This window comes from Oenanthe melanoleuca, chromosome 3, assembly GCF_029582105.1.
Source record: "Oenanthe melanoleuca isolate GR-GAL-2019-014 chromosome 3, OMel1.0, whole genome shotgun sequence".
Lineage (NCBI taxonomy): Eukaryota > Metazoa > Chordata > Aves > Passeriformes > Muscicapidae > Oenanthe > Oenanthe melanoleuca.
Window position 1 is genome coordinate 48,904,985 of NC_079336.1, and position 21,164 is coordinate 48,926,148.

General features: G+C 38.2%; 1 protein-coding gene across 19 annotated transcripts in view; it reads right to left on the bottom strand.

Annotated features, from left to right (window-relative positions):
- The window catches only part of TRDN (triadin), a 228,971-nt gene that overhangs the window by 87,918 nt on the left and 119,889 nt on the right, over positions 1–21,164 (bottom strand). For all 19 annotated transcript variants that reach the window (XM_056487101.1, XM_056487093.1, XM_056487098.1 and 16 more), the window contains 2 exons: positions 10,208–10,243; positions 7,321–7,374 (listed from right to left, as the gene is read on the bottom strand). In XM_056487101.1, coding sequence (XP_056343076.1) covers positions 7,321–7,374; positions 10,208–10,243 — 90 coding nt within the window. The remainder of the gene's footprint in view (positions 1–7,320; positions 7,375–10,207; positions 10,244–21,164) is intronic.

A 21,164-nucleotide genomic window follows, 5' to 3' on the forward strand; every position in this document is an offset into this window, starting at 1 on the left:
TCTTCCTGGAATAAGAATACACCAAAGAAACCTCTTACATTGTGAAATCATGCCTCAGATATACTAGCTCCTCTCTATATTATCATCTTTTGAGGAGGGCTACAAACAGTTTTCCTGATGGGGTTTTGTGATGAAAAGGAAAGTAGGTGACAGCTCTCTGTATAAGTATCTTAGAAATCTGCTACCTTGTTGGGAAATAGAAAAAGAAAAGAAAGAAAAGCCTGGATGAAATGCAACTGTATTCAGTTCTTTCTATTTGGTCTGAGGCTTTTCTTCACAGGCAGAAAGCAATGGCATCAAAACTGTCCATCATAAATTGTAGATGTAATATAACCATATATGTTATGGAAAAGTCTAATCCATACCACTGCTCCCCTCCAAATCAAGTGGCATTTTCATAATGGTTGAAATTAACCGGATTTATTCCCATCCTTGCAAAGTGAAGTTGGTACCACTTCCAAAACATTAATGCCTGGGAAGATAATAATATCTGTAGTGTATGTGATAGTTCAGACTCAGCAAGGCTGAAGCATGCCCTTGAATGCTTTGCTAGGTGACCCTCCTGGTGGATGCAGAGAAGGCTGTGGATGTTGTGTACCTGGACTTCAGCCAGTCCTTTGGCACTGTCTCCCACAGCACACTCCTGGAAAAGCTGCAGCCCATGGCTTGGACAGGAGCACTCTGTGCTGGGTTAGGAACTGGCTGGAGGGCTGGATCCAGAGAGTGGTGAATGGTGCTGAATCCAGCTGGGATCAGTCACCAGTGGTGTTCCCCAGGGGTCTGTGCTGGGGCCAGCTCTGTGCAATATTTTCATTGATGGCATGGATGAGGGCATTGAGTCTTTCATTAGTAAATTTGCAGGCAACACTAAGCTGGGAGCGTGTCCATCTGTTGGAAGGCAGGATGGCTCTGCAGAGACCCTGGAACAGTTGGATGGATGGGCAGAGTCCATTGGGATGAAGTTTAACAAGTCCAAGTGCCAAGTCCTGCATTTTGGCCACAGTAACCCCCTGCAGTGCTACAGGCTGGGCATGGTGTGGCTAGACAGTGCCCAGGCAGAAAGGGACCTGGGGGTGCTGGTGCAGCTGACTGAACATGAGCCAGCTGTGCCCTGGTGGCCAAGAAGGACAATGGCCCCTGGCCTGTATCAGGAATGGTGTGTCCAGCAGGAGCAGGGAGGTCATTCCTCCCCTGGACTCAGCACTGGTGAGGCCACACCTGAGTGCTGTGTCCAGTTCTGTCCCCTCAGTTTGGGAAGGACGTTGAGACACTTGAGCAAATCCAGAGGAGACAACGAGGCTGGTGAGGGGCTGGAACACAAACCCTGTGAGGAATGGCTGAGGGAGCTGGGGGTGTTCAGCCTGGAGAAAAGGAGACCCAGGGGTGACCTCATCACTCTGTACAGCTCCCTGAAAGTTGGTTGTGGTCAGATGTGGGTTGGTCTCTCCCACTAGGCAGCAACTGACAGAATGAGAGGACACAGGCTCAAGCTGTGCCAAGGGAAATATAGGCTGAATCTTAGGAAAAATTTTTTTTGCAGAAAGAGTGATCAAGTTCTGGAATCATCTGTCTGGGCTGGTGGTGGAGTCACCATCCGTGGATGTGTTTAAAAAAAGACTGGATGTGGCACTTGGTGCCATATTTTAGCTGAGGTGTTAGGGCATGGGTTGGACTCCATGATCTTGAAGCTCTCTTCCAACCTAGTGATTCTGTGATTCTGTGAACTCAAGATGGAGTTTAAGACATGTCAAATCCTTGTTGAAATTGGTCCCAATTCTAGCCAAAAGTGCACTTAAATCATTAAACAAGTTCAGGGTGATGAAAGTTTCCCAGCCTCAGAATAAAGCACCTAAGAATGCCTTTTCTGTAAAGAGTAGACACTTCTATAATCATTTTAGCTCTGATTTTTAAATTGCACTTAATTTGATCCTACTTTATTGACATTATTGTTATTTCATGTATGGATAAAAATCATTTTTGTAGTTAACTTGCTCCCCCTGCCTTGCTTTTAAAGTAGTGCTGTTTTTGTGTTAGCAGTACAAAAGTACTTTGATGCACAGCAAATATCTGATGACAAAAAAAGAAACAAGTCTTCATTTACAGTACAAGTGTCTTCACACACACTGTGATCTGAAAGGAAGTATTGGAAATTCTTTTAACTCTATATTATCCTGAAACAGAGAAAACTCAAAGTATAAATGCAAAATAATGTGCCAAGCTATGAGACAGGTAATTTCAACATCCTAGCAAAAGTAGTAAAAATATAATGGATTTTAGGCCATTTACTCAAAAACATTTTTAAAAAATTGGTGAATAAAAACTGGATTTCAAATTAGAAAGCTTAATGTAAAATAAGCTATTTCATGATCTTTTTAAATAAATCCTATATGTAAAGAATTCATGGTTGTAAAATAAAATCTAACATTAGCAAATTCTTCCCCTTTCAGGGCATCATCTATCGTGTCGTAAGTAAAGAATTCATCTTTGCTTTCCCATTCAGAGTCAGAAAATGGCTCAGCTTACATAATCCTGTGGACATTTAAGACATCATGTTCTGTAATATTTTCTCAGACTTCAACTGGGATGAAAATGTCAGTAAGTTGAGATGATTTGTGGAATACATCTCCATCCATATAATAGATTCCTGCAGATATTAAGTGGCTGAGTGATGGACTACTGCACCAGCACAAGGTTTTAGCTGCTGAGGGTACAGTGCCTTCCTGGCAGACCAGGAGCAGAGCCAGCTCTGAGGCTTCAATAGAGCCTAGTGGAAGCACCCTGGGACAAACAATTGAGGACCAAGACCCAGTTTCTCCTGTTCTTCAGCATACAGCTGGGGATTGAGATCAGATAATTTCCTGCTACTCTGCAAAAAGAGGCAAGCCTGGAACCAACAGAAAGAAAATTACTAAGTCAGAGAAGATACGATGTTTAACTTCCCAAAGAACTAAGGTGGGACAGAGGAAGAATTATGCTAAAATGGATCAAAAGAAAGCTTTGGTGATTAAGAAGGACTACAGAATTATCCTGGATCTAATTCCGAAGACCCTGAGCAGCAGTATTAATACAGGTAGGGCTTCATTATTTTGTTTAGTGCTGCACAAACACCTGCTATCTGAGTGAAGTTTTATTTATTTATTTTGTACAGAAATAAACTGCAAAGCTTGTCCTTCTGCATTCAGTAAGTTATCTCTGACATTTGTTCCCCAAGAGATGGACTGTAAACCTGGAATATAAACCCGGAGAATGGCCGAACTTATGTTCTGCATAAGTCTGAGAGGGTTAACTTCAGGGAACAGAAAATTGAACTGTCTATTCCAGCTACCAGAATAATTTTCTTGGTGACATCAGTATGACAGAAATACATGCAGAGATACTTTCACCAGATGCTTATAAAGAGAAATTTCAGGGCACACAGAGGCACTCAGATATAAGATCCTGAGGAGAATGCAAGATGGAAGACTTTACTATGTCCCTATAGAGTGAGAAAGGCCATTTTCCTTCCTCTAAAAGTACTTACAGGGAGTGTGTAATATAAATTTGACCCTGGTTTTTGAAGTCTCTCCTCTTGGATGAACTACACATATCTACATAAGATGAGAATACATAGTTTGGTAGATAGATGGGTGATACAGAGGGTGTGGTGCTGTGAGTAAAATAGATCCCTGGTGTGTGACTTGAGACCTGAGTCTGAGAAACCTGACAAACAATCCATGATAAGCTTGCCTGTTCCACTATGTTGCTAAATTATTCAATAGAAATACTGATTTTTATTAATCTTCTGTAACATATGATTTTAACTTTCTATATACTTGTGTCCTACAGGTGATAATTAAAAGATAATCAATAATTCAGCTCCTTGATAAAACTTTTCTTCAAACATACTTACTGTGCCATAAACTTCTGGGTTGTTTTCCTTTTTATGTAGACTAAAACTGGTTATACCTTATGGCAATAGCTTTCTTGTTGATATTTTAGTTACAATCATTTATCTTTAATCAAGAATTAAAATAACTTCCATTCTATGTCAATAGGGTCTGTTACCAGTAAAACCAGTAGTTCTGTTGTAGGCAGTGATCTGCATCTATAGAACCCATGCTCTAACCAAGTTTTTCAATATAACCTGCTTTCAAATACATAATAAATTCTGTACTTACCCTATGGACTCATTTCCTATATAATTTCATACAAAATATCCTCCATCTGCTTCTTACAAAGAGTGGAAAGATTTGAGGCGTAATAAAGTAATAATAGTTCTAGTACAACTGGTAGTAGTCAGTTAGGGACATTGGATGCAGCTGAAATCTGAGCACTTAAAATTAGCTATTGTCTGTCACACTTATTTTATTCTTTCTGGATCCAGACTAAATTTTATTGATTTTTCAAGGGGGAAATTGTGCTCAAAAAGAGTTTCTGTTATGAACCCAAAGCAAGTGATGGATAAGATTTGTTTTTGCATATGTGTGGAGAGGAAGATGGGGAAAATTAGGCGTTAAAACCCAGTAATTAGGCAGTTAAGTGACAGTGCAAAATCTGTTAAACATACTGTAAAATTAAATTAAAAATTTCAAGACCATTCCATGGAAATTCTAAGCAGCAATTAGGATTTAATTTTTGCAGTGTTGAAAAGAGTTAGAACTGGTTTTTAAATCAGGCAATTTATCATGGGAAAGGGCTGTCGCTGGCTCTGAGAAACCCTTCAGAGAGAGCCTGCTGGGCTCAGCACGAGGGGTGCCTGAGGAAATCCTGTGAAAGAAACCTGTGCCACTCCTCAGGGCAAAAGGAGGGTAGGTCACTCTCAGACCTGTTCTGCTGTTACTGCTGGGGAGACAATGCACTATGCAGAAAAAAATAAAAAGAAGGAATGGCTGCAGGATTTAGAATGGGAATATCATAAAACAGGGTAACTGAGGAACATGTGCAAAAAAACATCTTCAATTCTGGTTTCTCCTTTTAGAACAGCACCACTTGCATATATCTAAGAAACTATTCTGCATTACAGCCAACTATTGTGATCTCAAGCCCAGTTTCTGATGATTGTCAGAGTGGTGATTTTTTCCAGTTAGAGAAAATCTAGAAATATTAGAAAATATCCACTTTCAAAGTTAAGTGATGGAAATTTATTGAGGCTATTATTCCTAGAGCAGCTGTCAGCTTGAAGATCCAGAAGTTCTCATAGACTTTCAAACTCTGAATTGACTTTCTTTGCTTTCTGTGTATATATATACATATAGGGAGATAAAAATAGTGCATGTTGAATTAGGCAGGGATTTCTCAACCAGTGACATTAAGATCAGGAGCATATGTGATGTAGATGCACTGTGAGATGACCAGCTGTGCTCTCAGTCTGTTCAGTCTGTTAAGAGGAGTAAACCTTGAGCTTTAGGCATTCTTGGGTAAAGGTTGTGATGTAATAAGATATGTGGAAGAAAATGAAATATGAAATTGGATAATGTATTTAATTTACTGTGCTAATAGGCAACAGTCTCCTTACGATGTTGCCAAACATGCATATTTAATATTTTGCTATGGTGAGTTATTCTGGCAGTAAATTAGTTTTCAGAGAACTGAAGGGAAAGCTAAAATGTAGAACACAAAGCCTACTGCTCTTTATAATTTTTAAGGCAAACTAGATATTTAGAAATGTGTAAGAACAGACAAACTTATTATATTTTTCCTTAAAAAGCCATGCCAATTTTCTCCCTTTCTTTATCTTAAGCAGATTACAGTCATCACCACTCTTGCCAACAAGCAGACTCATTGGAATATTTTTCAAACATGAACACAAATATTGGATGCAAGCAGGTGGAGTGAATTAATTATAAGCATATGGTTCTAACATAACGATTTCTACAGAGTACTGTTGAGACTTCTAGGGGTCTAGCTATACAACACACTTTGGCAACAAAGCTGCTTTAAGAAATTACCAGTGACATGAATATAAATGTTTGTGGAGCCAGACTTGCTGAAATGATCCAGGCTGAAAGCCTAGCCACACACACATTCCTAGGACAGCTTTCAGCTCTGAGCCATGGCAATGGTGGGGTTTACACTGTTGTGTTAGCAGAGGTGAGCATGGTGTCAAACAAACACAGCAGGCAGGGATGGGGAGCACTGGTGGGAAATGGTTCTTCCCAAGCCAGCTTCACACACTGCATTGTCCAGCCCCACAACATGTGCTGCAATAACCCAGACACTCTGATTCCAGCCTGTGAGTCTCTGTGGTAGAGAACTGCAGGTGCTCCTAGCTTGCCCTGATCCTTGACTAACTTCCAGCCATCCCTACTGATGCAAGTTATTATTCCCTTTTCCAGTGGAGGAGAGCTCTGAGCTAGATTACTGAAACGGTCTGAATTAGAGAAAGATAGCCAGAAATCTTAAAGGAAAAAAAAAAAACAAAAAACCAAAACAAAGCAAAAGCAAAAAGAAATAAAAATATCTCAGATCCATAGAGGGGGGATCATCTGGAGGCAAGAAGCAGCAGAGGAAGTGTGGGGCTGGCTGCTGCTGGGATGCCAGCACCTGGCACAGCTCAATAACACAGAGTCTGGTGCAGCACCAGCTATCCTGCTTTAGACTAGAATAATATTACTGTTTTATACCCTCCACAATTTCATGTGGGAATTCCTGAGGGGTTTTTTGATAGTTAATATAAAATGTAGTCAAAGTACTAATATGATGACTATTCAGGTTGTTATTCATTATATTGAGTTTTACTTAATTAAGCAGAAATGAGATGTCACATTTTTGAAGATGGCTGTGAAGCAGATGAGATAATAAATAAAAATTATTAGATTTTTACAATCCAGTCTAAATTTAGATAGGAATTTATGCCATTATTTGTTTTAAAAAAGCTTACTTGTCTTTTCAGGGCATGTTTATAATTATCTAAGAGCTCAATTTTGACAACCTACTCTTAGATCAGCATTTTGAAATATCAGATAAAGTTCTCAAAGGGCTCAAACGCAGCTTTGCATGGAAACTAGTTTCTGTAATTATTGCTTTTAAAATCGGACTTCACATTCAGATTATTTTTTTTATATCTCAAACCCTGCAGAATGGCCCAGTATGGCACCCTCGTAGCTGCCATGGGAGGAAAAGAAGCAAGCATAATTTTAGAAATCAGTGCTAAATACTTCTTTTCTTAGCAAATATTTCACATATTAATTATCCTGATTTAGAACAAAACAGGCAAAAAACCACCCCAACAACTAACAAAAACCACTGGTTTATGTACAATCCAGCAGATGGTGCTATGATGCAATAAACTGGTTCAAGAGTACAAGAAATACACTGCATGCAAACATTTTTCTCCTTTACCTGGTGCTGCTGCTTTTTTGATGGCAGGGTTGGCTGCAGGAGCTTTTGCTGGCTCTTAAAAAGAAATAAAATTAAACCATTTATTACAAAGCATTATATTTTAAAAACCCCACAGAAATCTGAGGAATGCCTTCCAGCCAGAAGCCTGTACAATTTCTTTAACTGAAGAGTTAAAGAGATTACACAAAGGGAGAAGAGCTAAGTTATCTTCAATAAACTCAGAGGCAAGAACAGAATAACCAGCTGAAGGGCTAGTAAGCTCTGGTTTTTATGCACTGAATCCCTTCTTTCAGCTTTTTATCAGTTCAATATCTATTGGCAAAGCAGAGGAAGGAAGGCATGTAGGGGTTTCAGCATGGCCTTGTCCCTCAGGCAGCAGCTGTGTGCTGGGAGCCTCTTGAGCTGTGAGAGCAGAAGGTCCTGAACCAGCCTCTGGCAGCTGCTGAGGATTCCCTCTTGTGAATTCTGCACTGGTACCTCAGGGGATCCCACAGCTCTTCACAGTGGCATCCTTTCCCCTAGTCTGAAACTGGCCCTGGTTAGAAAAGGTAAAATTGGGCTGCTTTTGCAAAGTGAATCCAGACTTGGCTATACCAGGAATATCCCTCCATCCTGAAGAATGTAGGAGCATTGGGAGGACACCTTCACATTTGATCCTGCTGTTGAAAGAGCAATTGCTGTAATCTCCTAGCAGAGAAATGTGCTCTCTCTGGCCATTTAACTGTTCTTGGTCTTTTCATGAAGCACTTGCATTATACTGTCTTACTTTGTAGAGCATGTCTTTGCAGAATGAAGTCCTACTGATGAATGGTGTGTGCATCCCCAAGTGGATTTGGGAATCTCAGCCCCATACAGAAGAACCTAAGTAACATACTAGATTTATTCACTCTTTATTAGAATTTAGTTAATTGCTTTTATCCTCAGGAACTACCAAAACAAACTGTACTTAAATCAAAATAGTTTAACACATATCCATAAGCTAAACTCCACCAATAGTCATAAAGGATTTTTTGTATCTACTTGAAGGTTCTTTAAATTAAAATTCACTATTTCATATCTTGAGAGGAAATAACTAATCATTTTAATCAAGAGCTGAATTAAAAAATGATAGTTAATCCTTGACATCTGTCACTGTATTATTACAATGAAAAAGAACATGGCTAAATCAGAAATGTAATTTTGAGTCCTTCCCCTCCAGTATTTTGAGAAGTTCATAAAAGATGCATCAGATTGTCGTGTGAAGCAGAATGAAAACAAAATATAGTTTGCATGTATGGGATTGTTTTATTTCCATCCATTCAAAAGCCCACAGCTGATAATAACATCCTAACTTAGTTATTATCACAGCATTGTAATTATTTGGGATGCTCACTTCTCCTTCAGGGAAATTTGTGGAAGACCTTGAAGAATAATTTACTTTGTATCACTTTTCTGAGTGCCTCTTTTTGCAGAATTTAAAGATCCAACACACATGTTCTACAAGTGTCAAACGTACCTAATACAAAATAGCAGGACTCTCTCATTTATCCCCTTCTGAGCTCTCAGCTAGAACATGCTTGACAGTGAATTTTTTTAAACTATTTTTCATGTCACCTCTGAAAACAAAACAAGTTAGGATTGTTTTTGTTGTACAAAGATTTTGATTTTGCTTTTAAATATTTAGTATCTGAGCAACTAAAATAATTTTAAGAAAAAATAAAATTAAGGATATGTTTGACTAAAAATGTCTTAATTTATTTAATTTTCATATAACTTTAGTAGCACTGAAACAAAAGCTCCAAAGTTTAAACTGGTTTTTGCAAGCATACCATTTTCAGTTCTTTATTCACAAATTATTTAAGTGCTAATGATTCTGCATCTTTATATGAACTACTTTCAGCTGCAAATTCCATTCTGCAAATTCCACTCATGTTGGATGAGGAATTATGTATCCAAATTAATAGGTCCTTTAAGACCTGCTTGAACAGGTACTTGTTTCACTAACAGGACATTACTTGTAGGGTAAATCTATGAAATGTTTTGTTAGATATTTCTGCAAAATTTGCATAAAAATCCAATGTATAAGCTTTTTTTTCATTGCCAAAAGAAATTTTTCAGCAAATTGCTGCAAAACTGAGGGTGGCAGGAGATTGTTCTGCCATAGAAGTCACAAAAGTTCATACATGGAAATGAGAGTCAGGGCACTCTTTAACTGTGAATTTGAATCAGATTTTGAAGCCCCATATTTTTCCTAATTTTTCTTTTATACTGTACTTTCAGAACAGAATGCTGAGTAGATTAAGTCTTACCAAAGAGACTGCCTTACTGTCCCTACTGTGTTGAGGCATTGATGCCTGCAAATTTGCAGAAAAGAAAGATGTAGCTTTTCCCTTTTAAACAATATTGTGTTCTCAGAGCATATTTTGGCTATTTTTTCAGAAGAGCACAATTCCCTTCTCTCTTCAGCCACAGAAGTTTCTCTGTTGGAACGAGAGATACCTAGACAGAGCCCTTGTTTTGAATTTGTGAAGATAAATTTGGTGTTCCTCACTATGTTGAACTCTGAGACTTCCCAGCCTTTTTATGAAAATTGCTGCCACTGAGATCACATTCAGCTGAGACCTCAATTTGACATTTCCTCCCCTATGAAACCTTTGTTTTTGAAGACAGTGATAGGAAAGAGATGAAGGCAAAACTGTCAGTCACAAAGAAGAGTGTGCACGTAGAAGTAAGAAAAGAATGGATTAAGAAAGTAGGAGGCAGCTCAAGTCTAAACACGCCATTTTCCAATTATAAACGCTGTAGCTATCTCCTTGTTTTTTCAACAACTCAATAACTATTATTTTTGGATTAATGAAATGCACTTTTTGAAACTGCATAACATAGAAAAGAGACAGTAATTTCTTACTTTTGAGTTCTTTGGATACAACAGCTTCTTTTTTATCTGTAAGAGAAAAAAACCCAAACATACACATAAAAACATAGTAAGGATAAAGGTGGACAGAAAACTGCAGTGTGTGCTTTAGAGGTAAGTCATTCCATTTCTGTTTTTTTCATGGTATAGTGGCACTAATTTAACCTTAAGGGTAAATACAGGAAAGCCTGTGTGACCCTGAACATTCTTGTTTCATTTTGGTGTGGTAATATGTGGGGTTTGACATATGATTGCTATGGTGGCTCACCATGTGCACATTGTCAGGCTGCAGGAACACTAGGGAGGATGTGCCAGCAGCCTAAGAACAGACACACAATAAAAGGCACTCTCTCTCTGCAGTTGTTGGCAATCACACATCTGAGGACTAGTTTAGAAGATGTTCCCAACACCTTTTGAGCCTGGAGAAACTCAGTCCTACATACGGTCCATGCAAGAGCAGGCAATGTTCATCCCTGGTTGACTTGAATAAAATTGAAATTACTTAGCTGAATCAAAATGCAGTGTGGCCAGGCAACGTACCAGAAAGACCTAACTAGGCTGCTCAGTCCCACTTTCACTTAAGGTAGGATTTTTGTTCAACTTTTTTGCAGAGCTCTTTTTTCTGATGGCTGACGGGTTTGGAATCTTTACTGAGGTGATATAAGTGTGCAGAAACACACAGAGATAGCTTCTCTCTCCATTATAATTCTCTGTGCTATTCTACCCCAGGGCTTTTAACTGGGTACAAAATCACCCATTTCTAGAAACATTCTTGGTGCTTCACATACCTTTTTCACTAGTCTCACCCATACAACCAAGAAATTACTCGTGGGGATCCTGTGGGACAGGAGCAAAGCAGAAGGTACTCCCCTGAATTGTAACAAGGAAATTAACATCCTCTCTAATAAGCTCTAGTGTGCCTGGAGTACAGGCAGGATAATGCTTATGTCCACGACATATATGAATGATAAATGAATTGTACTCTTAAACACTAATGTAAGAAATACTTCAGGCAGAAACTGTCAAATTAAATTGCTTGAGAGACTATGCCATTACTGCTAATAATACAAAGTTGCTTCCTTTTCTGTTGCTTTCTAAATTGCTGTGGAGAAGTTGATATGAGATAAGGTAATGCAAATGACTGCCAAGTAGTCTAATAGTCTTGAAAAATTTGGAGGAAAAATATATTTCTATTTGGGTGATATGCTGCTCTGAACTGAAATATTTCTGGGTTAATCCTCTGCTTCCACTAACTCTCTGTGAAAGCATGTTCTGCAGGCATTACTTCAAAGTATGATAATTACCACATTTAGATGAAATTAATCATGAAGCAGCTTCCAGCCATGTTATCTGGCTAAGGAGCCTATTGAAGCCTTCAAGAAATGCCTATTAGTTGCCAGATATGGAAATTTTGAAAAGTATATATTGCAATGATATGAATCATTTATCACAATAATCTTCCATTGCCAGAGGTTATAAAAAAATAAATAAATTGACAGCATCATTTACAATAACAGACTGGATATAAATAAAGCCCTCTTTATTTCCTTTTTTCATATAAGTTGCCATTTATTAGGGCAACATACTTTCATATATTTGAAACCCATAATTTTTTTTTTAAAGAATCAATGTGTTTTCCCATCATCTGAAATATATAACAAATGATAAGTATAGTAAATAGCTGGACAATCTTTTCAGCAAGAAAATCTTATAATTCGGGGGGGGGGGGGGGGTTTGTGGTTTTTTTTAAATTTGTTTTTAAAGTGCAGAATAATTACCAATAATTGATTTCAATAGCATATATTAATATGAAAATGTAAATAGTGTTAGGATATTCTTTTCAAGCCAAGGTATCTTGCATTTGCTTTCTAAAACCATATTTATCTAACTAGGCTGGAGTGATTTACAGAAAATTGTCCAGAGGAAGTTGTGTAGGACCTAGAACGATGGAAGTGCCTTTGAAGGTTTTTAGCATTTACATCTACACACTTCAATGAAATAAATGACCTGGTTGCAGAGAAATGAAGAACTGTTAGATCTTACAGAGGGGAAAACTGATCAGGATTTCTGAACTCCCTAGATATGGTTACCTGTTATAAGGCACAATTAACACATAACTTGTCAACTCAATGGAAAACAACACCAAAAATGAATTGACCAATGAGTTATACTGGTGCAATTTAAGACAATTAGAAATTTGCCCCATTCCTTTTTTCTTTGCACAGGTCTAGGGTTTAACTTTTAAACTATGGGAGTGTGGTTGGGAACACAGCTTTAAATCAGGTTTTAAGATTCATTATGTCTTTTTCTTAAAAACAACAGCAATATGTTCTCTTGCTTCTTGAGGGGATTTTTTTTTCATGTTAGTTAAGAAGAGGAATATCCAAAAAAGCAATTTCTTCAGAAAATTTTGAAGACACATTTTATATTTAGGTCTTCTTAAAGGGCTGCTATAAACCACCCAAGCACTGTGCAATTCAAAGATTTGGGTACCTTTGACAACCCTATCCATTTCCTTCTCTTGAAGAAACCTGCAACAGACTTTAAAAGGCAAAGCTCATGAAATAATTCTTCATCTGTGGAACACTGTGAAGCACCCTTTTTTACAGCTGTTCTCTGGAGGTATTTGAAGACAATTGTATTCTGATCTATATTCTCAAAAAGTATGCATGCTTGTACAAGCTCTCCTCAGGTAACTGGACAGGTTTATCTTTTATTGACCCCGGTGAAAGACTAAATTACTGTAATGCTTAAAAAATTACTTTATTTTAAAAGATATTTAAACAAATATGATCTGACTTTGTTCTTATCTCTACAGGCTAAAACAATCAATTTTGAATTCAAATTAGGAATAAGCACTTGGCAGGCAGCACAGATGTATCTCAGTAGAAAAGCAAAGCAGTATCTTATTTTTTTGCCTCTTTTTAGCACATAGCTCGATCTTTTCCTCAGGCCTCGATCAGCATCCCTTTGAAGTAAACTACCAGTACACAGTAGCTACAAATGACATCTGAACTACACATGGGGCAAGAAAAATAATAAAAAAAAAATCCCTGTAAGCTTATATAGTGCCTTTCATGGCAGTGAGTCCCTAGGAGGTTGGTAATAAGCTATTAGACAAGGATGCCCCAGTGCTCTCATACAGAGTTTGGTTTTTTGAGTTTAAATAAACTTTCAAAACAGAATATTTCAAACACTGCTCTGAAGTGAATTCCAGATCTGGAGTTCACAAAACTTTTACACTTTTTGACAATGGACTCTTAATACAGTGTACATTGTACATTTCAGAACAAGAGATCTTCAGCAGCTCCATGTAACCTATAATTTTGATAACTAAAAGAAAGTTCTGGGAAATAAATGGATCTTGAATTGTACTCTCTTGAAAGGCTTCTCAATGCCTTTTTTCCTAGAAATCTTGCACTCAAACATACCTAAGGGTATTAAAAAAATCTTAGAGTATTATTCAGACAAATGAGTATTTCAGAGACAGTATATTGATAACTCAGATACTGATGCACCATGTTAAAATAGCAGCTGAAACCCTTCTTATTTTTAGAAACATTACTGTGTATGTTGTATATAAAACAACCTTTCTATTTGGAAGCATACAAAAGAACATGTTGGTAATATCAAATTTGCAAACAGAAACTAATTTCAACATCAGTGGACAACCACAGTGTGCAAGCTGAATGGTAGCTAAAATCCTAATCAAACATGGTGTAACCCAATAGATTCCTCTGCTGCTGATCTGGACTAAGTACCAAAACCCTGGGGAATTAATAGATGCCTCTGGAAGATATGATTCACTAAATCAAAAGCTACACAAAAAAATTAAAATATTAAGCAGTTACTGAAGGAGGAATTCTCACCCGAAACCTCAGCTAAAACTTTCAACAACTTCTGTTTTACCTGATAATCACACACTAGAATGGACTTAATCAAACCCCACTGACCAGTCTACACACACCCACAGAAAATAGGTTCTGAGATGACAATGCCTCACACAACATAACCATAGCTCTCCAAGCAGAATGTTCCTAATGAGACTCACACAATTCTTCCCTCGTTTCTTGGTTCTATTGTTTTTTTTTGACATAAGTATTCAATTCATCTTGTGATTAAAAGTGGGGGAATAAAATGGCAGGAAATTAAAGTGGCAGAAAAATGAAGAGAAAATTCAAGATTCAGAAAGAATTGTGCTGAAAATAAAAATAATAATTTCCAGTGCTTTGAAGTCAGGTTTTTCAGAAATAAGAACGAAAGCTCCTGGCTGTTGTTACTGACCAAAGCACAGTCAATTGAGTGCATGCTTTGGGAGCTTGGTTCTGGCTTTGCAAGTACAATGCAACAGCAGGGTTTTCCTAACACTGCAACTTACTGCTAAGGTTCCCTTTGCTGCCCTGAGCAAGCATTCACATGACTGGAAATAAAAATGATAACAGGTGGCGTCGGATGGCTGAGAACTTCCATCATGTGAGTGGAAAACATAATTAAAGTCACCTAGACACCAGTCTCACTACTGTCTGCTCCCAAGCCAGCAGATGTACCAGGATTTAGAAACAATTTATTAAGTGGCACAATTTGCAGCTGCTAATGTGATTTACAGTGGTGAAAGAGGAACACACTCCAGATAGCTGAGCATTTTTCAAAATGAACTGCTGTTGAGCATATATTAATTAAACAAGGACTGTCAAACCTTCTATTAAAATATACTGTGATTTAACTTTTTTTTCCCATTTATTTGGAGTCTTGGAGTTCTTAGAACTGTTTTTGAAACTTTTTTCCACAATACAGTATTGATTTTAACTAACATTCCAACAATTCTGGGAAGTGTTAATTCCTGAAGTGTCTTTAAGGCTTTCTTACTAAGTTGCTTTTTAATCTATATTATTTTTGATAATTTCTCACTAATCACATGGCATTACTGAAGTAATTTTTACCTTATCACATCAAAAAGCTTTTTGGAGTATTTTAAATTTTTATTACAGTCACTTCTGAAACAGCAGATGCCCACATATTGGGTTGTTATATCAGAGTATCTACCCTTTCCGGTGTAATGTTCCATTTTATGATAAAGATGAAAAAATTCCATACAACATAGAAATGAATAGTATTTATTCTTAGTAGATCTAAAATATTTGAAGGCTTTATCAAAACTGCTCATATTAATCTACTATTAAATTTTTAACATGCCCGAACCCCTAAAATTTGACAGCATAAAACAGCCATTTAGAAATATCAACATTTCTCCCACATTCAAAGTTCTGTGTTTGGACCAACATTTGATTTTGTTCCCTTTCTTAATCACTGAGCATGATATTGCCATATGCTCTGTGACAATTTCTGGCAAAAACTCTTCTTGCCTTTCCAAAATAACATTTCTTGGTGGGCATGAGAAAGGCATCTCATTTCACCAAGGAGGCTGAAGTTGTGCACAAGGGAAAGCAAGGTACAGTGCCACTACTGCTTCAGAGCTGCTCCTGACACAACACATGACAACAATAAACTCTCTGACCAGAGTTTAACTATCTTGCTTTGAGAATAACAGGGAAATTCTTTGGCAGAGACCAGTAAGCCTTGAATCCCAGACTGCAGGTTTTGCATTTCTATCTTTAGCCTGCAGAGATTTCCCCATGAAAAAAAAAAAAAAAAGAAAAAAAAAAAGTGGGCGAAACTGAAGATAATGTTATTTTAGCTGGGTAAAATGAGCAGATGCAGAGCTTCTCAGTGTTAAAGTCAAATTTTCTCAAACAATATGAGATTGGACTATAAGACAGAAATTTTATAATTAACTGATAAACAATGTGGCATGTAAAGGTGCTTGAATAGAGTAGGACAATGAAAAAGGAGTTAGCTAACTAAAATTTCTCTTTTGTTGATAAAAATATAATATGTGATAGTACTCTTAAATGTAGACAGATAATTTTCCACTGGAGCAGGAAAAACATGCAAAACTTGCCATCCACTCTCTGAGAAAGGTACCTTCTCGCCTCAGCGTTCCCTAATTCCTCTCCACCCAGTAGCAGGCTCTTTGATAGTTTCTAAATTTCTTTGATGTCTCCAAATCTCTTCTGATCACCAGCCTTGGAGGTGTTGTTTCCTCCCTGCAGTGTCTCCTCGCACCATCACGTCTATCACCATTTGCAAAGCATCTCTATATTCTGTGCAACCAGTGACTGCCTGCAAGCCCTGGGCACCAGAGCATCCGAAGCAGATAGCAGCCTAAAGCCCCAGAGCTTTTCAGAAAATGTTTTGGCAATGCACATGGATGAAATACTAAATGTTATCTCAAACAGATTTCCCAAGATCATTAAAAGGGTTTGCTCAATAGAGCAAAAAATAAAGCAAGAAGAGGGGGGATGTGAGCAGACAAGTGATTCAGTTACAGTAAGAAAAAGCCTGCACTTGGGGAATGGCCAATTTCAAGTATAACAGTGGTTCATGGTTCCACTAATTGGTGATTTCTCCTTTCTACTTTGTAATTGCTGGAATGGATTCAGTTTCTCTGACTGCAGAGCAGGTAGAAATTTATTCATGTTAAATACATGCTTTGTGCATGAACAGTATCCTGATTTATATCAGAAGTCCTGTGGCCAGACAGCCTAGGGCAGGGATCTCCCTGTACTCGATACAGGTGAGGCTGCACCTCCAATTCTCTCTCCAGTTTTGGGCCCCTCAATTCTTAAAATCACTGAGTGACTGGGTTGAGTTCAAAGAAGGGCAATGGAGCTGGTGAAGGGTCTGAACCACAAGCCCTGGGAGGAGCAATTGAGGGAGTTGGGGTTGTTTAACCTTGAGAAAAAGAGGCTCTGGGGGAACCTTATCACTCTCTCTGCAACTACCTGAAGGAGGTGGTAGCAAGATGCAGATTGGCCTCTTCTCCCAGGTAACAAGCAGTAGGACAAGAGGAAGTTGTGCTAGAGGATGTTTAGGTTGGATATCAGGGAAAATTTCTTTGCAAAAAGGATGCTCAAGCATTGGAAGAGGCTGCCCAGAGAAATGGTCAAGTCATTATCCCTGGGTGTATTTAAAGTGCATGTGTGTTCTCTTGGAGAAATGGTTTAGTGGTGAACTTGGCAGTGATGGGTTTAAGGTTGGACTCAGTAAGCTTGAAGGCCTTTTACAGCCCAGAAGGCTCTGTGCTTCCATACTATCGTCTGTGTTCTTCAGGCATGGTTTAACAAAGCAAAACTCAGGAGTGTGGTATGGGGTTCCAGTCATCCAACACAGGAAGCTATAAGTGCATCTAATTACAGAAACTGTAGTCCTTTTGAGAAAAGGTAATGGTAGTTTTATGTAGCAAATGTGAGTAATAACATTACTTCCTAGAACTTAAGTATCAGATATTTCCCTGGAATAACCTGTCATTTGAACTAGTGTAAATATTAAAAGAGATGAGAATTTTCTTCAGCATTTTTTATCCTTCATTGAAAGATCTGGGGGGTGCACTCTAAACTTTTCTTAATAAAGCTCAGCACCAATACTGTTTGAATGACTCAGAAGAGAATTTTGGGTTAGAATCGGCATTGTTAAGTGCATGTATGTTATGCATCCTTGTGATTTTTCTTTCTGTACTTCTCAACACATTTGCATTTCTTTCTGTCTGTTGGATAGACAGACGTACAGATGGCATCCATAGACAGTATCACTAGGAATAAGATATTTTCTTATCTCTGAACACAGATGCTGTCAACATTCTCACTCTGTGAGATGGGAAATCTTAAAGAAATGTCCATCCATTCATCATTATAGATGACACACCACTACAATTACACTCACATAAGTGAGGCAGAATCTATGAGAAAGCGACTTCATGAAGAACATACTGCAATCAAACTAAAAATCAATGCTTTTATAACCACAGTTATGTATGGCTCTTCCATTAAGGAACATTTGCCTCTTCTATTTTCCTAATCATTCGATAATACTTTATCTGACTTATTTTCTCAGAGTAACATATAGCAAACCACAAAATTGGCTCTGCTTCTTGAAAAACAGATCAGGTGAACAAGCACAGCCATTGGAAACATTTATTGAAAGGTTAAACAATCATAACTAAAGTGAAGTGTAAAGGCTTATATTTTAAGTCAGAAATACCTCTGATCTATGAACCTTTACAGGGGAAAAGCACACAAGAGACTGAAGTATACTTTCAATTCAATGACATGAATGTCTTTATCTAATATGTACTAATCAAAACTTAGTAAAAGCTTTTAAAGCTTTATTTCAAGGTTGAGGGGCAGAAAAATCTTTTTAAATGTTAAAGAAAAGAAAAGAAGGAAAATTATCCTGATCTCAGAATATGAAAATTCCTCCTGACTGACTTTAGCTGTGAGTCAAGTAATGAACTTGTCTATTTAGAAACAGCAGAAAATAACACTGAATAGTTATGTCATTTCTACCTGGTGGATGTATCTGTGCACGGACACTTAACATAGAATAATTATCCCAAATATCAAGCCTGCTGACTCAGATGTGCATCTTATTTTGAAGGCATAGAGCAGTTTTCCTTCATTAAAGAGATTAACTTTGTATTGTTTGAGGCATAGGCATATTCTAATCCTGTTATTTCTGGATGTGACTGGAAAAATAAACATTACATTAATCCCCAGACCAGCATAAAGAGGGTTGAGGAAATAAATTAGATTCTTTAATTGAAGCTATGCCACCCAGCTGCTTGCACAGCACAGGTAGTTCTTTATGCATATTTGAAAGTCCAAAGGCAAACTGTTTCTTAGGTTGCCTGTGTGGACTTTAGATTATTTATCACCTTCAAGCTTGATTATTTCTAGTATTGTATCTCCCCAAAAAGTTCTTTATGAGACTGACAATACAGTGTAAGAAGAGGTTGCCTGTCAGACACTAAATTACTCCTCTGCCCTGCTCATGGAAGGTTGTCCTGACAGCTCAGCAAAAAGTGAGTGGTAGCGCAGACCCAAGCCTCCTCCCTTTTATCTGCATTTATTCAAGGGTTGACATTTCTAATTTTTTGTCAACCAGATCTTACCAATATCATTCACCATTTGCCTCTCTCAAATCTCTCTCTACTTTGTGTAGTCCAAGATGGAAAAGAATGGAGTGGAGTGGGGTGGGGTGGAGCGGAGTGGGGTGGAGACTGCAGCCAGATACTGTCAAAACCCTTGCACTGGAGGGAGCTCAGTGGTACTTTCTAGTTGAAAACCAAGAGAGATAAAGGAAGAAGACCTGCTGTTGAGTCAACAGCTCTGGTAAAATTGCTTTCCTTGGGCTGATGCATGTCCCAGTCCCAAGATTCTCTCAGATACTATACTGAGATACCCACCACCAAGGTACCACCACCCCTCACTGAGTAAAGGTATAGATGTACTCACTCATACATAAATAATACAAAAGTAAATTAAGAATCAGCAGCAGTTAGGGAATACTCTGTCATAACTTCTGTGCTAAGCTGATGGCCTGAACCTCTCTTCTACCTCACAGGGAAGCATATTGGGTAGAGGTATTCAATGCATGCTGAATGATCTTGAAGTCAAACACTATCACTGGCAAGCCTCCAACCTAAACCTGTCACAATTTTATTAATACATTTTATTCTGTGAACAGTTAATGTGAGTCCCTAATGGGTGCTAGAAGCCACTGGCAGAAGCAATGATTTGAAGATCCAGGAGGAGGTTTCTGTTTGGCAGGTAACCCTGAACAAGTCAGTCCAAGCACCCTCTGATCTGGTGAAATGCTCAGTGTAGAGTCCCTAATGGGACACTGACAGGCTGGTTGGGCACAAGGGTCTCAGTTTTCCTGGGACATGGACAGACAAATCAAGCATTAAGGGTTTAAGAAAATCTTTCTTTTTCATGTGATGGTGGGCAAGGATGGGAAAGAATCAGTTTCTGCTAAAGCTGATTCCTAGTAAAGGAAAGAGGAGATGAGTCTTCCACCGGAGAGTCTCCACATCAATTGCAATGGACACTCAGACTGAGTCAGTTCTTATTGTGATGTGAAGGAGAGACAAGGAGAAGGCAGGAAAAACTTTTTTCTAACTCTTTTTGTCTTTGCATTTCATCTGATTTCTATCTCTTGAACACTGAAAGCTAACCATGTCCTGGAATGGCACAAGTGTTGGCTTTCTTCTGGTATAGATAATGTTACCATTCCCAATTGAAAAACTCTTTTAATAGGTAATATGGCACAGAAACACCATGGTGACTTTGCAGCCTCTGTACATTTTTACAAAAGCAGAGGAAGTGTTTAGGAGCTCAGTTCTCACAGAAAATCAATGGGAGCTATGTGTCTGGCCTTCAGGTGACATGCTGCATCTTTAGGCATGCTTTGAAATCATGTTGTCAATCACTGATGATGATGGACCACAGAATTCAAAGTCCACTGAGTGCTTTGAAGTTTCGGTGTAGGACATGTTTGAACTGCCTTTTGTCTTCTTCCAGGAGCAGACTCCCTTAACAAAAAGTCACATGGAGACCATGGGAATTGCCTTTCTGCTGTGTTTGCATCTCTGTTCTGCCAGATTTTTTTCCCTTCTCCCTCACTGTGAACTTTTTATCTGTTTGGGGAGATACAATTTGATTTTTACTAAATAGCCATATCTGTCTTGAGGATTTCTGGAAATGTCAATTAGGAAAGCAGGCTTTTCTATTTTCCATGGAAGACTAAATACTTAGAGGATGACTACCAGTCATGTGTTCAGCTTGAAAAGGCTTATAAAAATAATGCAGAATGGAATTTCTGTTTTTCCAATGTACCTGCAAGGCAGTTGTCTCCAGCTGCATTCCTGCAGTCTCTTTACTACAATCTCTTTTAGCTGATTATGTATATCTCTGAGGGTGTACCTCTGCAATGCTCAAGGCTAGAACACACCATCAGGCTATCTAGTCTGACATTTTTTTGTCAGAGACTCCTATATTTCAGCTAGGCACCTTTTCAGCTGATGTGTATTTTTCATTAGGTAAAAAATCATCTT